Raw genomic sequence first — 19,717 nt, 5'->3', positions numbered from 1 at the left:
TCTTTAACCGTTAAAACTTTACATTAATTCAAATTTCATATTTTTCTTCGTGGAAAATAACCATATTACAATTTGTTTAGTTTTTAAGGTACTGGCGTCCGAAAAATTCATAAAATTATCTAATTTTACTAAAATATCAATCTTCAAGCCCTAATGATTCCAACAATATTAAATACTTATATAAAAACTCTTTATTTACTCCTCAGAAGTTCCATACACCTTGCCCCCTTTGAAAAATTTTTACATTTTTTCAAATATTGAGTTTACAGATACCGAATTATTTCCAAAAAAAAAGTTTTTAAACCACTGTGCATGAGACCAACGATCTTGAGAGTTTTTTTTTCCATAAAGAAAAGTACTAACTGAAATTTACGTATAAATATAGTTTCTTCAAAAGCGCTGAAATGGCAACACTGATTACTTGTTTACTTTTGTTGTTAATGAGAGGCAGGGGCAACACTCAATTAAAAGGCAACAAACTTTTGAAGTTTAATTGTATGTATGAGTAAGTGAGAATTTGTGTGCATTTAAGCTTTTAGCTTTCTTTTGTGTTCCATCGCGATCAGTCAAATGAAAAATGTGTAGAAAAAAAGAAAAATATTAATTAATTTGCATTTCGAGTTGAAATAACTTTTTATTATGCTCATAAATGACAGCTGTTTAAAGTACATAGGAACGACAATGTATTCGTACATTGTTATTTTTGGTCATAGATCAAGAGATATGAAATTTTTACATGTTTTCCCTGTTAGGCAAAAAAAGAAAATAATAATAAAAGTGAAGGGCAAATGTAGAAGTAATGAGTCAATTTTATAAAAACTGTGCAACAAACACACTATATATGGTCATTTATGGTTTAAATGCTTTTTGTAGTAGTAAAAATGGGTTTATTCCTAACCATATGTAATACACTACATAGGTACCTAGTATTTTAAGATTTAATAAAAACCAAAAATTAAATGCCAAAACTTTATTTTTTCTTTAACGCAATTCCCTTACTTTGTCTAGTTTATTAACATTCATACACTTTGTAGGTTTCAAAACTGTAACTCCCATTTCTTGTCAAGTCAATTAACATACTTACACTTTGTATATTTCAAAATTAACATTGCTAATATTGAAATTAATACATGTATTCATTTCCGATAGCTTACATTAAGAAACAAAAAACACGCTAAATGTTCACTACTGATCTACATATTTATAAAGTGCGACAGTTATAAACAGAAATAAATCTGTTACTGCTAAATATTTATAGGTATGTTTGTAAATGTGTAAATTACCACAATTCTAGATATGAAGCTAATAAACCGTTAAATAAGATACACTTCAATAACATGGAATATAAACAAATGTAAATTAAACGATTTGCAAACTTTAAGAGAGAGAGAGAAAAGATACTTGAGTAATGTAGTCAGTGTTGCCTACAGGCAACGAGATTTTGGAGAATCTTTGAAACTTAATTCAGATCGCTTGTATTTCTATTATATTGGGCGTATAACTTAAAAATGCGGGATTTACAATAGATGGTGTATCTTTTGAACGCGATTATTGTTTTTAATAACTTATATGTCATTTTGAAGGGTACATACATAGCTGTCATTTATTCTCACTTAGTTATTGAACATTATCGTGTAAACAACATTTTTTTTTTTTTGCTTCGAAAATTTCGGGAAGCAATCAAAGCATCGGTTTCACGACGCGATAGATGGTTTGTGCCGTTCAGAAGATGTGATTTAAAAAACGGAAGACAACGATCGCCCAGACCAGCCAAAAAGTTTGAAGACCAAGAATTGGAGGCATTGTTCCACGAAGATTGTTGTCAAACTCAACAAGAGCTAGCAAAATCATTGGGAGCTACTCAATCAGCCAAAGCAGCAGGGAAATTGGGTACTATACAAATTGAAGCCGAGAGACTTTGAATGACGATTTTGTGTGTTTGAAATGCTGCAGATGCTTATGGTGAATGTGTTTCATCGGTTTCATCACGCGAGAGGTGGTTTGTGCGGTTCAGAAGTGGTGATTTGAAAAACGGAAGACAACGCTCGCCCAGGCCAGCCAAAAAAGTTTGAAGACCAAGCATTGGAGCCATTAGCCCATGAAAATTGTTGTCAAACTCAACAAGAGCTTGCAAAATCGTTGGGAGCTACTCAATCAGCAATTTCAAAAAGTTTGCAAGCAGCAGGATTCATGCAAAAGTAGGGAAATTGGGTACCATACGAATTGAAGCCGAGAGACCTTGAAAGACGATTTTGTATGTCTGAAATGCAGCTTGAACGTTGCAAAAGACAATAAGTTTTACATCAATCATTACTTGCGATGAAAAATGGATTCATTACGATAACCCGAAGCGTAAGAGATCGTATATGAAATCCGGCCAACTAGCCGAATCGAAACCAAAGCCAAATATCCATGGAGCTAAGGTAATTCTCCGTATTTGTTGGACCAAAAGGCTCCTATCTATTATGAGCTGCGGAAATCTGACCAGACCATAACACGGGATCTGTATTGAACTGATTCGTTTGAAGCGATCATTGACCGAAAAATGCACAGAATGCGGCCAGACATGAAACCGTAATATTGAATCATGACAACGATCGCCCACATGTTGCAATACCGGTTAAAAAGTTTTAAGAATGAAGTGGTTGTGAAGTTTTGCTTCACCCGCTTTATAGTCCAGACCGTGCCCCGTCCGACTACTATTTTTTTCCGATCGATGCAGAACGCTCTCTCTGGGATACGCTTCACTTTGGAACAGAGTATCCAAAATTGGCTTGATTCGATCTTGGCCTCAAAAGAGTCAGAAGGATGGGAAAAGTTCATAGCTAACAAACACCAAATTTAAAAAAATACGCTCGTATTTTACGATCTACAATTTCCTATGGGTTTTCTATGGGATTGAGGTCTGGCGATTGGACAGGACACTTCAAAACACTTACCTGTAAGCACTCGGTTACAACCTTAGAGGAGTGTATGGGCTCATTGTCGTACTGGAATCTCCAAACTAGGATCATAATATTGACTGTCATATTTGTGTACTTCTGTGCAGTCTCTTACCCTTCGGCCATCTTAAAAATTTTCTTCCATCATCCGAAAGGAGAAAAGTATTGCATTTCCTGCACCGTTTCAGAAGACCAAGACACTTGAATATTTTTTCGACACCTGAAAAAATTTGTTTAGACAAGCGGACATTACATTATGTTCTTATGTCCAGAACATCAAAAGCGTCTGATTCCACAATATTTACACCACCCCATAAATACAGATGAAGCGACATGGTCTGTAGTTCGTTTTAGTGTCAACATACAACACTGAGTCTTGCTAGCGTTGAAAGCGACCCATTCGCATGCCCCTATTCAGAGATTGTCACAAAGTCCCGATTAAGGGAATCAATAATGTTTTGCCTCATTATCTCCAACAGTCTTGGTCTAGAACTGAATGAATATGAATGAAAAATGTTGCTATCATCTGCTAAAGAATAGATTGGGAAGGTCGTTTAGAAAAATAAGGAATAGATTAGAAGAAAAATCGGAGCTTTGCGGTACCCTTGAATTTATCTTGAACTCGTTTGATGAGAACCCATCTATAACAATTCGTACAGTGCGATTTTTAAAGTTTTCTGAAATTGGTTTATAAATCTCAAATTTAATTCGTAACTCACTATAATTTAAAAAATTGTGAAATTGGTTTATAAATCCCAAATTTAATAACTGTTCATTATTGCAATGGCAACACTTAAAGCCATAAATGAAAGAGAATCACAAAGCGAGAGAGAGAGAGAGCGAACGTATAAAAAATCAAAACAAATGATAAAGTGCCCATAAAATACAACTGTGTGTTTTACTAACACTAGCGATTCAGCACAGATACGAATAAACATAAAAAGTAAACAAATGGGGAAAAACGGTGAGCTAAGCTTTTAAAATTGGATTTAAAACAAAATAGCAGCAACAACAAAACAGCCGACAGAATGAAAAAAAGCTAAAAAATTGCAAGACTTTTAAAAACTGGCTCAGTTGAAATTTGTTATTAAATGTGAGAACAACAATTCAGAAAAATATAAAAAAAAGAAACGGGAAATACCTACAGAAAATAAGTGTTAATAAAATTAGATGATTTTTAACAATTTATTTAAAAGGAAAATTAAATAACTTTAAGAAAACTAAAAAACAAATTACAAACAACAAAAATAAAGGTTAATATTAATTAATATAAAAATAAACTAATTTTTAAATTAGAAAGAAGAAAAACAAACATCTAAATCAAATATGATTAAATTAAATTAATAAACCAGAAATAAATTATGCAAACATCAAACGAGTAGACAAAATAAAATACATATCTTTAATAAATAAGTTTCATTTAAACAATTATACAAAAAAAAACAAAGAGAAATGGAATTTTTTTTTGCTAAAATACAAATTTTTGTTGTAATCGTATGAAAAAAAACCCCAACAACGTGTTTAAAACATGTTTTTGTTGCTGTTGTTGTTAAATACAAATATGGAAGTCAATGTCAAGCAACGGTGAAATTATTATTACCAACAACAACACAAATTGTATTTGTTATAAAAAAAAAACAAACAAAAATAAATAAAAAAATATAATTGGAAATTGTAAAATTATTTTATGTTTTGAATGTAAAAAAAAAGTTTAATTATTTAATCGCTTTGGTTTTCTGATTTGTTTTGTTTAGTTTTTTTTTTTAGCAAAAAATCGAAACAGAGTTGTAATTTTACTTTTCAATTATTCCCTTTTACAGTTACTGTTGGCGGTGTTGTTGCTTCTCTCGTTAAATATTGTTGTTGTTGTTGCTGTTGTTATTTTTACGTAATTAGTGCAGTGTTTTATTTCAGTTCTGGTATTAAAAATCTCGCATTTTTTTCTCAATTAATTTTACTAGCCTTTGTTTAGATTTAAATTGTCATGATTGTGTTACAATTTTATTTGTTCATTATAAAAAAATGTATAAAAAAAAACACAAATTGTGTTAAATACACTATGATCAAATGACAAAAAAATTCGCTTAAAGTCAGTACCTAATTATTATAATATATTTTTTTCAAAATTTATTTAGTTGTTAAAAATGCTGTAGGAAATTGTGAAAATATTTAGTTAAAAGAAAATGGGTAATTTGAAACCTACGTATTTTACAGTGATTGTTTAGTATTGGGCAAAATAATAGTACTAAATTTTAAAGTGAAGATCGGAATTTTATTAAAGATAATAACAACTTAAGACCTAAATACATATAACAAAATCAAATCATACCTATTTAATGTGACCATAATCACTCTATCGCCATTGTTTAAAACTGGATGTTTTTCAAACTAATAGAAATACAAAACATCCCAATAAGCACCAAAGTTCCAAAAATTCAAGCACTTGAACATTATGTTGGAATTCGACTTGGATTTAAATGTATTTATGTTTAATACTTGTTTCCTTTTTCCTGGATAATGCTATTGAAATAAAGTGTAATACAATTGTAATTCATTTGCTTGACTATAATTCAAGACTTGAATAATACTTGCTTTCAACTTGAATTATAGTAAAAATGCTTATTGGGATATAATAAATTTTAATAGAACTTCTAAGATTGCAATGAAAACTAGGTTGGCTTATTTAAAGTTGATCTTTATGTTTTTAGGGAAATTCACAATATCTTATTAGGTATAAAATGTTGCAATGATTACTATAGCGTACCACCTTATAAGCAAAAAAAACTACACCACCCTTGCAACAAAACTTTATATTTGAGGTACAGTCTAATGACCAGCCAAGCGAATCTGGTTTTTACAATACTAAATCCAGGGTTTTGATGTTATAAAACTGACAATGCCGGTGTTTATTGCCACTTTCGGTGATGAAGTTACATGGATTTAATTATTTTGTTTATTAAATTTTCTAATTAGCTTCTCTAATGTAAGACTTAACGTATGCAGAGAAAAATTTAAACAAAACAGAAAACGTTAAACAAAATTTCATCTCAAGTGACACAACTATTGAAACCGATGTCTTTCGATCGGGATGAAATTAGTCGTATTGACAAAATTGTTCAACAAGATCGGTCAAGAACTCTCTCAGTTAAAGGGAGTCATCCATGTAACTTATTACCTATTGTTCTTAGCAAAATTTTTCCCAACTACTTTAGATAGCTATTTCTTCAATCTTTCGAAAAAAACGAGTAAGAGAGCTATATTCGGCTGGGCCGAATCTTATATACCCTTCACCAAATTATACTTTAAAATAAAATAAAAAATCAGTAGAAATATTTATTAAACCAAATTTTTATTTCACCCCAAAAAAATTTTTTCACTAATAAATTTAAAAAAAAAAATGGAAAATTTTTCTAAATTTAAAAAATAAAAAAATTTTTGGAAAAAACTTTTTTTTAATTTTATTTCCATTTTTTCATTTATTAGTGATAAAATTTATGAAAAATTTTTTTTTTTGGTGAAAAAAAAATTTGGATTAAAAGATATTTCACCCGATTTTGACCCATTGTAGGTCCAACTTACTATAGCCTTATATACATACATCGTTGCCATGGACTTCCAAATATGTATCTATCATTAGATATTCATATTGTCTATATTAATAATGACTTAGTAATCGACATATAGATCAAAAATAGCCCAAAAATCGAGGTTGTTTCGGTATATTGATGTATGAATCATGTTTTTAAATTATTTGTTGGCTTCGGAAAGGTGATCTAAACATACTGACGGACATGGTTACTTATATCGACGACGCTATCTATAACGATCCAGAATACATATACTTTGTGGGGACACAAATGAAAGATGTAGAAATTCCAAGCGGAATGACAAACTTGGCACTCATGTGAAAGATATAATAAAAAATGTTTGAATTTTTTTTTGCAAAATCAAAACCGTTTTTTATATTTTTTTTCAAAATGGAGCAAAATTAATATACATACATACCTATATATAAAAGAGTAACGTTACTGAGTGACTGATTGGTTCAACATTGCCCTGACCAAACGCCAAAAGTTAGAGCCATGAAATTTGGACTATACGTTCCCTATGTAGATCCCATAAGAAGGGACTATGAGAAATTCAAAGGTTTAGGGGATAAATTCGGTAACCTTATATCTTTTAAACTAATATAGATAAAAATTGATGTGTATCTTGATCTACATAAAATATAAGTGGACCGGAGTTTGGTACTTTTCTAAAATTCGAACAGTTTTATTTTGGAACTTTTTTGGAATCATATGTTTCTTTTTTAAATAAACATAGAAATTAATTTTAATAGCACTGTCCAACAGCATTTTTGGAACAGAATAGCGACCCTATAATTCTGAAAGGGCATGTTGAGTAGAGCATTTTTGTAGAATAAACTTATAGTCCAGCTGGTCTGAATTTTTTTTTACAGTGGGTCAAAGTTTTCATTTTTTGATCGAAGGGAGCAGTATACTAACTGAAAAAAATGTTGTAAGTTAATATCTGAGAGAATTCTTATGGTCAGAGTTATATTATGGAATTTTATGAGGATAATTTTTGTGGAAGATCTTAACCCTCTAGCTCCTCTCCTTAGGGGTCAATTTGACCCTTTTTTCGAGAAAATGAAAAAAAGTCCTTTCAAAAAGGACATTTAAGGATTAAAATATTCGACGAAAATTTTTGCCGTAAAATTTCAGTGGGGGTCACCAAAGATACCAAAGTTGTAAATAAAGATAAACTTTGACCCACTGTAAACAAAATTCCGACCAGAATTATAGGGTCGTTATTCTTTCCAATCAAAAAGTCTCAATTTGTTGGACAGTGTAGTTAAATATTTTTTTGCATTTCAAAAAATACCAAATATTAATTTGGTGCTTTTTGGAAATTCTGGACTTTAAGGGGATAAAATTGATTTTTAGTGTTGGTACTTTTTTCATAAAATATGTTTTTCTATAAATTGATAGTGACATATGAATTTCTTATTATGAACTCCCAGTTTAATAGTAAAATTTATTTGAATAAAATTCGTATCTTCTCAATGTGGACAAAAAAGTGCCAAAAAAGGGTAAAAACATGAAAATACATTTTATTTGAAATTATTAGGTAAATTTTGATATTACCTAATATTATTGTAGAATTCGATTGCGAAGGTGTATATTGGGCCAAAGCCGTAGAAACAGTTTGGTACTTTTATTAAACTTACATAGGTTTTTCTTGAGAAAATTATTATGAACTCCCAGTTTAATAGTAAAATTTATTTGAATAAAATTCGTATCTCAATGTGGACAAAAAAGTACCAAAAAGGGGTAAAACAGAAAAATACATTTTATTTGAAATTATTAGGTTAATTTTGATACAATTTTAAACATTGGTTCCTCCAGTCATACAACAATTAACTAATAGGTTGTTATTTATTGTAGAACTCGATTGCGAAGGTGTAAATCCGGTACTTTAAATGTAAATTTGGTACTTTTATAAAACATATGTTTTTCTTGAGAAAATTATTACAGAATCGTTTGAAACATATAAGTGTCACAAAAAATTCGCCAAAATATAGAATTTTCATATTTCAAACTTGTACATGTTCAAGAGGAAAAAGGTAAATTAGTACTTTTTCTCTCTCTTTAATATTTTGAAAACCGGTTTACGGAAACAAAAAACTGGCCTAAAAAATTTTCGAAAACCATCGGATTTTCATATAAAAAAAAACCGATTTTGATTTTTCAATACTCATATTTATTTACTATTAACTTGTTTCCAATCAAAAAAGATTTTCTCTATAATGCTGATAGCACACTTTTAACATGCAAATTTCTTTTAAATTCATTTGTCATAGTTCACAAAAAATGCTAATTTAAAAAAAACCACCGCCACGTGACACTAATTAAGGCAAAATTTAAATAAATAATAAAAACATAATAATTATTTCAAATTCGAAGAAAGTACTTAGTTGCAAAAAGATGTTGTATTTTTATACACTGACATGTTAAAATTGTCTATAATTAAAATTAAAGAAACACAACAAACAACTGTGAAAATGAACGTTAGATAATTAAAATAAAATAATAACAATAATGAAATTGACGTAAATGGTATTGTTTACACACGAAATAATAAACATAGCAACAGTAACAGCAACCACCTCTACAAACTTATAGAAAAAGGTGTTCAAACAGAAAGTTTCCAATAAAAATAAGTTCTTTTTTAAAGCGGATTTAAGCATAGAGTAACAAACTTAAAAAAAAACTTAGTTTTTTTTTAAAGCAAATAAACAAATAATAAATATTGTTCTTTAAATAAAATTCCAATAGTTATGACGAAATTTGAAAACAAACAAAACAAAAATCCCCCATGATTTTGCAAAATACTAACAAAAAAAAATTGTTGTAAAGTCATGCACATAATAATGACTCTAAATCACAGTAAAATTAACTGAATAAATTGTTTGCCCGAACGTTTCTAAGGTCAAATGAATGTACTTGAACTTGTACTGTGATTACGTGAAAAAATTTATATATTTTCTAAGCGAATCACTTACTGGTGACTTGATTAGCTAGTTATTTTAACAACTATGTGTCCTAGGCGGAATCTAATTGACCCCAAATAGTCAGTCTAAAATATACCTCCTCCTAGTACTCAACCCAATCAGATACCAGCTAAAAGGGACAATATTTTCTTAGTAAATGATTCATTCTAAGAGAAAAATAATAAAGTAAATTCAACCTAGATTACTTGGAGACATTTAAATTACCTTAATTGTTTACTTTATACATCCCAGGTAATCTAGCGTGAAGTCAATTGTCACTTTGGTGTCTCCAAGTAATCAAGGGTGAAGTCACTTTATACTTTTATTTTTCCCTGAGAATGAGTCAATTATTCACCCCTATCGCGAATCAATAGTTCACATGAAATATGTTCCCTTTTCTCATTTCTCATTCATCAACTTTGTTCACGTGAAAAAATTCCCCTTGTTGTGAAATTTTTGTAAACAATAAGCAGCTGTTACGAACAAAATCAACTATTGTGAATGAATAGTTCATGGAAATATCACGATAGCAATTTTCCCTTTGAGGGAAATGGATATTTCATGAGAATATAAATTTCACATGTTATTGCCGGTAGGGGTGATTAAGAAAATACTGTCTCTTTTTTTAGCTGGTATCTGGATGGGTTGAGTCAGATCATACATTAGTGAAATTACTGTCTATTAGGGATTCATTGACCAGTTGTAAAACTGCTGGGTACTAAATATTTTACATAATAGAGATTGATTTTTTAAAATTACGGGCTTAAATACAGCTTTGAAAAGTACGATGTAGTAATGAGTAGCCACAAAAATGTATTGAATTTTACAACTCTAGACCAGTGGTCGGCATATACAGAGAACATGGATAGTAACAAGTACTTTCCTTTTCTGTTGCAATCGAAACAATTTCTTATTCGATTATTTCTATGAACTTCCTTGGCATTGGTGTTGTTTACATTTAAATAACCGATCATGACTATGAATGCCGATCACTGCTCTAGACAATTTGGAATTGTTATGATTAATAAACATAAAATTTTGTGCTGCGAAACTCTAGAACAAAATCTGTTTAGTTATCAGCAATTGATGTACAAAATGAAATAAAACTCAAAATTGGACTTTAAACATGTCGTACTTAAATAATTAAATTTACAAAAATAATGTTCGCATAAACACATTATTAAATTTCCAGAAAAATCAGTCACTAAACTCTGGATTCTCTAAGATTATCTTAATCTCTCAAATGTAAAAGTCAATAATACAAAATACAAATCAACTCTAGAAACTCTAGTTTCAAAACAATAACAAACTATTTCTTCTGACCACCTGATTAAAGACGCAATAAATTTTAAGCACGTTTTTAAAAAATTGCAAAAACACAAAGAATGCAAAATATAGAAAAACAAAAATAGCTTCTAAACCATAATTACAAATTATCAGTGTTTAATAAAATTTAAAACAAAATAAAATAAATAAATATTTATATGAGAAAAATGTGGTCTAAGTAAAAACAATATAAAAACAACTAAGAGAGCTATATTCGGCTGTGCCGAATCTTATATACCCTTCACCAAATTGTACTTCAAAATAAATTTTTTGAATATTTTTTTTTCAAAATTTTAAAAAATATTTTTCTCTCGAAATTGTTTTTTAATTTATTTTAAAAAAGTTTTTACCAATTTTTTCAAAATTTTTTTTTTATTTTATTGAAAAAAATTTATGACAAAAATAGTTTTTGGTAAAAAAAAAATTCGGATCAGAAAATATTTTTCCCGATTTTTACCCATTGTATGTCCAACTTTCTATAGCTTATATACATCGTTGCAATGGACTTTGAAATATCTATCATTGGACATCCATATTGTCTATATAAATGACTTAGTTATCCAGATATAGATCAAAAATCGAGGTTATACCGGATTTTTCCTTATATCTCAGCCATTTGTGGCCCGACTTCGTTTATTTTAAATAGCAACCGTTAAGTTATTTGGGGGCTATGGAAAGATGATTTCAACATACAGATGAACATGGCTATATCGACTTCGCTATTTATAACGATCCAGAATGTATATACTTTGTGGGGCCGCAAATGAAAATTGTAGAAATTACAAACGGAATGACAAACTTATATATACCCTTGATGCTGAAGGGTATAATAAATGCCTAAAAAAATTGACGCTGCGGTTTTAGTAATTTTTCTTCCAATTCTCTCAGTCTAAAACATGAATACGCAATAAGTTAAAGTCGTCGTCTGTCTGGGTTTTCAGCAACAAACCTAAATATTTTCGAAAACAAACTAATTATTTGTATTGTTTTTGTTTTGATTATTCAATAATAATAAAAAGGTTTTTTTTTTAAAAAAAAAAAACATTTTAATGTTTTTTATTATTTTTATTTCTTATAATTCTTTTTATTTTTTTCAAATAAATACTGGGAACTGATTAATGAGAGGAGAAAAACAACTCTACTTGTAAACAATTTTTACCTGATTCTATTGTTAGAAGAAGGAAGTGTACAAATAATAATGTTGTTTGGCGCGATTTTTCTAAGAAACACTTAGATATTGCAAAAAATTGTAAAAACAATTTAAGCCACATTCGATAATTAGTTAGAAGTCAATAGAGTTCGATTAGCATACAATAACCGCAGCAACAACAGCTTTAGCATTTGAGTTCAAGATCATATTTGTGATTTAATGGAAATGTTTATGAGAGAATGTGAGATTTGTTTATTTATAAATACACCTAATTACAATGATGGCGTTAGCGGCATGATTTTTTTGTGATCAGTTAACAAGAAATTGTTTTCATAAGATTTAAAATAATTATAAATAAACAATAAAATTAATTGTAAGACGAACAACAATCATCAGACCTGGGATGAGATAAAAGATAAACAAATTGGCTGTGAAACCATGAAATGTCATGAATTGAGCTGTCATCCTTTGACATTTTACATATTTAGTACAAACTAGGGAACGTTGCACTAGAGATTGATGAATAGTATTGGGTGTATGACTAAAAAATACGGGATTTGAACGTTTTTGTTTTCAATAATTGATATTTCATTTTAATAAATAACTTATCTGTTGTCAAACTCAACAAGAGCTTGTAAAATCATTGGGAGCTACTCAAGCTGCAATTTCAAAACATTTGCAAGCAGCTGAATTCAGCAGGGAAATTGGGTACCATACGATTTGAAACCGAGAGATCTCGAACGACGATTTTGCATATCTGAAATGATGGCTGAACGCTATAAAAGAAAATCATTATACCCTTCACCATGGGTGGTAAGATTACATAGACATTTGTCATTCCGTTTGTAATTTCTACATTTTTCAATTGCGACCCCATAAAGTATATATATTCTGGATCGTTAGAGATAACTTTCCGTAGCCCTCAAATAACCTACAAACATGATTGATACATCAATCTATTCTGCCGGCTCGATTGGTAATTAAAATAGAGAAAATCGGCCACCAATGTCTGAGATGTAAGAGAAAAACCGGGACAACCTTGATTTTTATTTATATCTGAATTACTAAGTCATTAATATAGACAATATGGATATCTAATGATAGATGTTTCAAAGTCCATTGCACAATGTATATAAGGCTATATATAGTAAGATGCACCTACAATGAGTCAAAATCGGGAAAAATCTTTTTTAACCCGTATTTTTTTTTCACCAAAAAAATTGTCAAACATTTTTTTTCACTAATAAAATTTTAAAAAATTTAAAAAAAAAATGGGAAAAAAATTAAAAAAAAATTTTTCCAAATATTTTTTTTTACTAATAAATTTTAAACAAATTTTTAAAAAAATTAATAAAAAAAAAATTGGAAAAAATAAAAAAAATTATTTTAAAATATTTAAAATTTGTATTTTAAAGTATAATTTGGTGAAGGGTATATAAGATTCGGCACATCCGAATATAGCTCTCTTTTTTTGCTTCGAATCATTACTTGCGAAATGGATCCATGTTAAAACAATTTAGAAAGAAGTGATTGGGAAGTTTTACCTCACACGCTTTAGACTCTAGACCGTGTCCCGTCCGACTACTTTTCGTTTCGATCGATGCAGAACGCTCTATATGGAATGCGCTTTATCCCATCCCTGGAACAGAGTATCCGATATTGTCTTGATTCGTTCTTGGCCTCAAAAGATGAGCAGCTATTTTCGGAATCGGAATCCATATGTTGCCAGAAAGATAGGTAAAGGGTCATAGTTAACAATGGCAAAATAAAAGCTAAAAATATTAACAAATTTGAGGTTTTTAAGTAAATTGGCTCTCAAATGATGACATGTCAAGAATTCAGCTTTCATCCTTTGACATTTATTTAGTACAAACTTGGGAGCCATAGATGACAACTAGATAGGTAACTGAGATCCAAAAACTTATGTCTGTTGTCAAAAACCTAATTCATGTGAATGTATTGCATGTATTTTGTTATTGTATCAGCCGTATGTGTGAAAAGAGAGTAAATTTTCCATTGATATTTCTCTCTCCTTCCGTTCTATGCGTTTATTCTATGTTGGGAGCGTTGCAATTGTGATCAATGAAAAGTAATTTGATTATAAATCATTTGTCATGTCGCTACCAAACCATGATAACCAATTTTTATAGCCACAATTGGCTATTTGAACTATTTTATCATTCGTTATTAACAACTACATCTTATTATGCTTCATTCGAGGAATTTCTCATAGGTTTGCGTACTTGAAGTCCAGTCTCTTTAAATTTGGCCGTCTTAAAAATATTCTCTCATCACTGTCCCTTAAATTGTATTTGGATTCATCCGAAAAGAAAACAGTATTCCATTTCTGTCTAGACCAGTTTAAATGTTCTTTGGCAAATTGTATATGAGAAGTACGAGTGTTTTAGAAATAAGAGGTTATTTCGCAAGGTGACTGCAACCAGTACCAGCCTCATTTGCCCTGCGACTAACAGTTCGAAAAATAATTTCTCTTTTTAGATAATTAATAACCTCCCGAGAAGTCGTTTCTACGAATTTCTTGCCTTGTAGTAGTTTTACGAGGTCTTCCTACCAAATTGTTTATTATATTTAAATGTATCATTTCATTTCAATTCTAGTGTTAATAGTACTATAGAAAAACTCTGATACCATCACTTTAAGCGTGATCTCTCAGTTGTGTTCAAAGTCAAATCTCCACTAAAAAAATACTAAGTACTAAATACTAATGTCTGTAATTGGTTTCTGAATATTGGTGTGATCATGAGTTCAAGGTGTAGCAAAGGGTTTATCAAAATGTAATAGACTCTATCTATAAATCCATTAGTATAGAGATACAAATTGTCACTCAAACAATACAAAATACTAACCATATAAGTGTGTAATTGCTTTGCTAGTATTGGTGCGATCATGAGTCCAAAATGTAACAAAGGGTCCATCAAATCATCTATTAGTTTAGATATAATCCAATATTCTACTATATTAAACAAATTAATTCAGTCTGTTGCTACTCGTTAAAGAAGCAAAATCAAATAAATAAAAATTAATTATTAAAAAAATAAAATCTACAAAAACAAAACCATAACTCAAAGGTGTTTGCATAATTGTTTCAACTATTTAAACAATTAAACTCCCAACTCATTATTCCAATATTCTTTAATTCCTATTCTTTTAGAGTTCAACCTAAGTGAAAACAAACATACCAACAAAATGGAACGTACATCCCAGCGTTCCAATTTTAAAGAGAATTCATTAAATTCTAGCTGTGAAAATGTCTTAAAAATAGTCGAACATCAAAGTAAAACAAAAACCTACAAACACGTGGCTGAGAACACAGAAACTCAAAGATCCAGCACAGTAACCCTAAAGACTATTCAAAATTTACCACAAACCACCTCAAGTACAGGTCAACGTAAGAAACGATTACAAAGACAAAAGTCAACGGTGTATAGTGGTGATGAGACAGAATATGCCGCCGATCTCGAAGAGGAGGATGATGATGATGAAATCGATGAGGGTTATGGTCCCAATGAAAGAGAATCCAATTTAACATTACCGGTCGTCTCCAATTTAACCAGTCAGAAAAAGAAACAAGTACGTTTTCGCAATAAACAACAAAGTGAGAGTTCATTGAAACTGATGAGTCAACTTTCACCCATCGAAAAGACTTTCTCCTCTTCATCCTTGACATCTTCATTAAATTCAACATGTACCACTGGTTCGGCGAGCAGTCATGAACGTCGCTTAAAGTCCGATGGTTCGTTTGATTCGATACCAGAATTGCCGCATTGCAGTGGTCTACTACAGAGACAAAAGTGTATTTTAAATCGTGATAATTCAGTACATTCCGATTCCAGCCGTTATTCCAGTGTGGATAGCTTACTAGAGGCTCGCAAACCTGATCCAGAGGCCATACTAATAAATCTTGGTTTTGGTCCAGTGGGCTCAGAAGACATACTCTCACGCATACCAAAGCGTTTTCTTAAACCCTCTCAAGTGCGTGGCATAGACACTGAAGCCTTTATAAAACGTCTGCAGCTGGCCAATAATTTGGCCGATCATAGTGTTTTGGGCTATCGTGGCCTCACCGGCAATCCAGATATTCCACCTTCCCATATAGTGGCCAAAATAATGGAACGTTTTGAGGTTAATGAGCGCAAAAAGTCAATAACCTCTATGGAACTGAAATTACGATGACCATTCATAGTTAAGCTGTTTTAGTTTAGTCCTTTAAGTTTTACAGTCAATACGAATGCCATTTTAATATTATTTTATTTTTATTTTTACTTTTATTATTTACAAGATATTCTTGTGTGATCTTTACTTAATTAATATAAATTTATAATATTGTAGTCAAAAATTGTTAACTCCCTTTCCCAAAAAAAAACAAAAATGTTTAATATATGTATGTACTTATTTTTTTAATTTTATTATTTGCCAGTTTATTTGTTATTAAGTCAAATTGTTACTTAATTTTATGTGAAAAATGAGTCGATGATTATATTTAATAAATAAAACATAAAATACTTAAAAAATACATATTTTATGGTGATATTAATTTCAGTTGAATATATATTAGGGTATTCATTCGACTAATGATCGTTCGATTAATCGAATAATTTCTTACGAATAATTATTCGAACAATTTAAAAATGGCCATTTTCGAATAACGAATAATTCGAACAATTGGATGTAGAATAATCGAATAAAACGAATAAATGTTCATATATATTTGGTCAATTCACAAGGTCTCTTATCATGTCATATTGTCATAATGTCCTAATATTTCACAATGGTTTTTATTGTTTTTCAAGTAAAAAATGTCCTAAAATAATAGTACTCTGTATGCTATGTTTATTGTGTTATCGTAACCAACCAGTAGTGACCTTCGCCGAATGCCTAAGTGTCGGTTAAGCCGAGCTGCCGTGTCGAGATATATTAAGACATTATGACAATATGACTGATAAGAGACCTTGTGAATTGACCAATTGTATTGTTTCTGAAATTCGACAAATAACTAAAGACAAAGGGACTTTCGATCACTGTAAATGAGTGTTCCGATAGCTCCTTCTATAAATATATAAATATTACTGAAAGAAGTTACAATTCTAAAAACAAATCTTTCAAAATTTTTAACGTAGGACTTGAACCAATGAAAATAAAAGGTACGGAATAAAATATTTGTTATTTAGCTGGAGAAATATTAGAAGAATCGAAATAAATAATCAAAATTGTAACTTAGATTAAAGTGGAGTTGAATGTGATTTTGAAACGGTCGTCGAAAGTGATATTGAATCGAATGATAAACACAAATATTGGAAACTAACGTTTTGTTGCAAGAAAAGCTTATACATGATTTTGAATATCGTTGAACATCTTTGTCTAACATGGTAATAAACTTTTTGCGATCAAACTTTGGACAGATTCCCTTTATTGTGTAATTCCCCAAGACCACTTTATTAAGCAAAGATTCGGCAACGTTGATAGAGCTTGATGTGTAATACAATTTGTTATAAATAATTTTGAAATAGTGAATAATTAATTTACTAAAGAATTAGTTACTCAATTTAAAACCCGAATTAATGAATGACATAAAAAAGTTCTTAATACGTTTATATTGTATATTTGAATTCAGGATCATGTCCAACTAGCTCAAATTTTTTAAAGTATAGCTCCTATACGGAAACTAAAGGGTTTGCTAGTCAATTGTTTTGTAGATTGTTCGGGAGTTAATCTGATCAGAATATTTCTGTTGAATATTTAATGCCGAATCGTTACTTGCGATGAAAAATGCTATTTGTTTCGATCGATGCAGAACTCTCTCTCTGGGATACACTTCACTTCAGAACAGAGTATCCAAAATTGGATTGATTCGTTCTTGGTCTCAAAAGTTGAGCAGTTCTTCTGACTCGGAATCCATATGTTGCCAGAAATATGGGAAAAGGTCATAGGTGATAATGGCCTATACTTTGAATAAATATATTTTATATATGTAAATGTTTCAAAATAAAACCTAAAAATTTTAAAAAATTCCGTATTTTTAAATCATACACCAATAATTTTTTAGAAAATTTAGCACAATTGTCTATTTTTTTTTGCAATTATTTAGTCCCATGTTATATTGCCAGTAATACGTTTTGGTTTTGATTTATGTACTTAATTTAATTGTTTCTTTTATCACTAGACTATGCCACGCAATTGATGTCTGCCATATAAAATCTAGATAAAAAACAAGTTATAAAAATATTAGCCAAACCTTTTTTCCACTCACTCATTCATTTATTTGTTTATTTTATTTCAATTTTTAATTTTTTACTTTTCAAGGCACTATGTAAATAAAAATATAAGATATACGAGTACCACTGTATCAAAGTGTAGCCGTGTATCGTTGCTGATTGAATAATTGAATGTAAAGAAATTTAAATCAAAGTCTTGAAATCGATATGCAAGGTTACAAAGAAAATTGATCATATATTGTAATAAATATATAAAGATATTATTGTAATATGTCGGTATGTGCTACTATTGGATGTAACTATTACATAGGTTAAGGAACGTGTACAAAAAACAAAAATATTTCAATTAACTATATTTAATAAAACGTATTTTTAGTTGAACATTTATTTGTTTGTCGGTCGATCTACTTAATGGAAACTTTTCCGCTCCCATTTAGATAAAAATAAATGTTTACTGCATTGAAAATTTATATCGCGTCATTATAAAAAAATGACGCCTAATTTTTATTAGGAATTCAAAAATATGATTACTTTGTAAATGTGGGTTTAATTGAAGAAATTCAAAAGGTTTTTTTTAATCAAAAATTATGTAAATATGGGACCAAGAAGAAAGTGATCATAATCGGAAATCACTCATAATTCTTACCAAATAGGCTGTTTTGAATCTTGTATAACCACCAGCAATATAGGACAATAAAATATTTGTCTGATACAGGGGGTTAGGGTCAATTATAGACCGATCCTCACACTAGTTGGTACAAATATTTATCAATATTCCCCCATATTTTTTTATGGTGGCTTTAAAAAGTAATTAAATGTTTGGTTTTGGGTAAAAAGCTCAAGTAGGTCATTGAAATTTTAAAACAAGTAAGAAAGTATGGTCGGTCAAGCCCGAGCGTTTTATGGAAGCTATGATCAGTTATGGACCGATCACCATGAAATTAGGTCGTGTGATTTATGTCTATATGGAAGTTAATTATGTTGAATTTTGTGTGTATACCAACATTTTTAAGAGATTTATGCACCTTAAAGTGATTTTCGGAAGCGGGTCTATATGGGAGCTATGACTAATTATGGACCGATCATACATGTTGTACATCTTTACCATAACCATTTCAAAATTTCAACAAGTTTTTTAACTATATTATTATATGAATGCGGTAACCATAATATGTTTTAATTACCAATCACATGGTTGTAGAAATCATACATATGCTTGTGTAATTACGTATATGTTTGTGATGTAATATTTCACCATATTGTGTTGTGCTCAGATTATGAGAACAATATATTATGATAGAAGCATTCATCATAAACATATTATGGTTATCGCAATCATATAAATAATTACAGTGACCATAATATAGTTAAAAAACTTGAAATTTTTAAATGAAACAATTGACTAGCAAACCCTTTAGTTTCCTTTTTTGAGCTATGCTTTAAAAAATTTGAGCTAGTTGGACATGATCCTGAATTCAAATACAATATAAACGTATTAAGAACTTTTTTATGT

General features: G+C 29.9%; 1 protein-coding gene across 2 annotated transcripts in view; it reads left to right on the top strand.

Moving 5' to 3' along the window:
• olf186-M (Ki-ras-induced actin-interacting protein-IP3R-interacting domain olf186-M) overlaps positions 1 to 16,191 on the top strand; it is a 38,412-nt gene extending 22,221 nt beyond the window's left edge. Inside the window, exons 1-2 of one of the 2 annotated variants that reach the window (XM_065510513.1) lie at positions 3,799 to 4,195; positions 15,144 to 16,191. In XM_065510513.1, coding sequence (XP_065366585.1) covers positions 15,179 to 16,165 — 987 coding nt within the window. In that variant the 5' untranslated portion in view covers positions 3,799 to 4,195; positions 15,144 to 15,178 and the 3' untranslated portion in view covers positions 16,166 to 16,191. Of the gene's footprint in view, positions 1 to 3,798; positions 4,196 to 15,143 lie in introns of those variants that run through there. The other variant, XM_065510514.1, reaches the window with a different exon arrangement.
• Positions 16,192 to 19,717: the final 3,526 nt, after the last annotated feature.

This window comes from Calliphora vicina, chromosome 5 (assembly GCF_958450345.1).
Source record: "Calliphora vicina chromosome 5, idCalVici1.1, whole genome shotgun sequence".
NCBI classification, from domain to species: domain Eukaryota; kingdom Metazoa; phylum Arthropoda; class Insecta; order Diptera; family Calliphoridae; genus Calliphora; species Calliphora vicina.
This window is presented reverse-complemented; position numbering and strand designations above follow the sequence as displayed.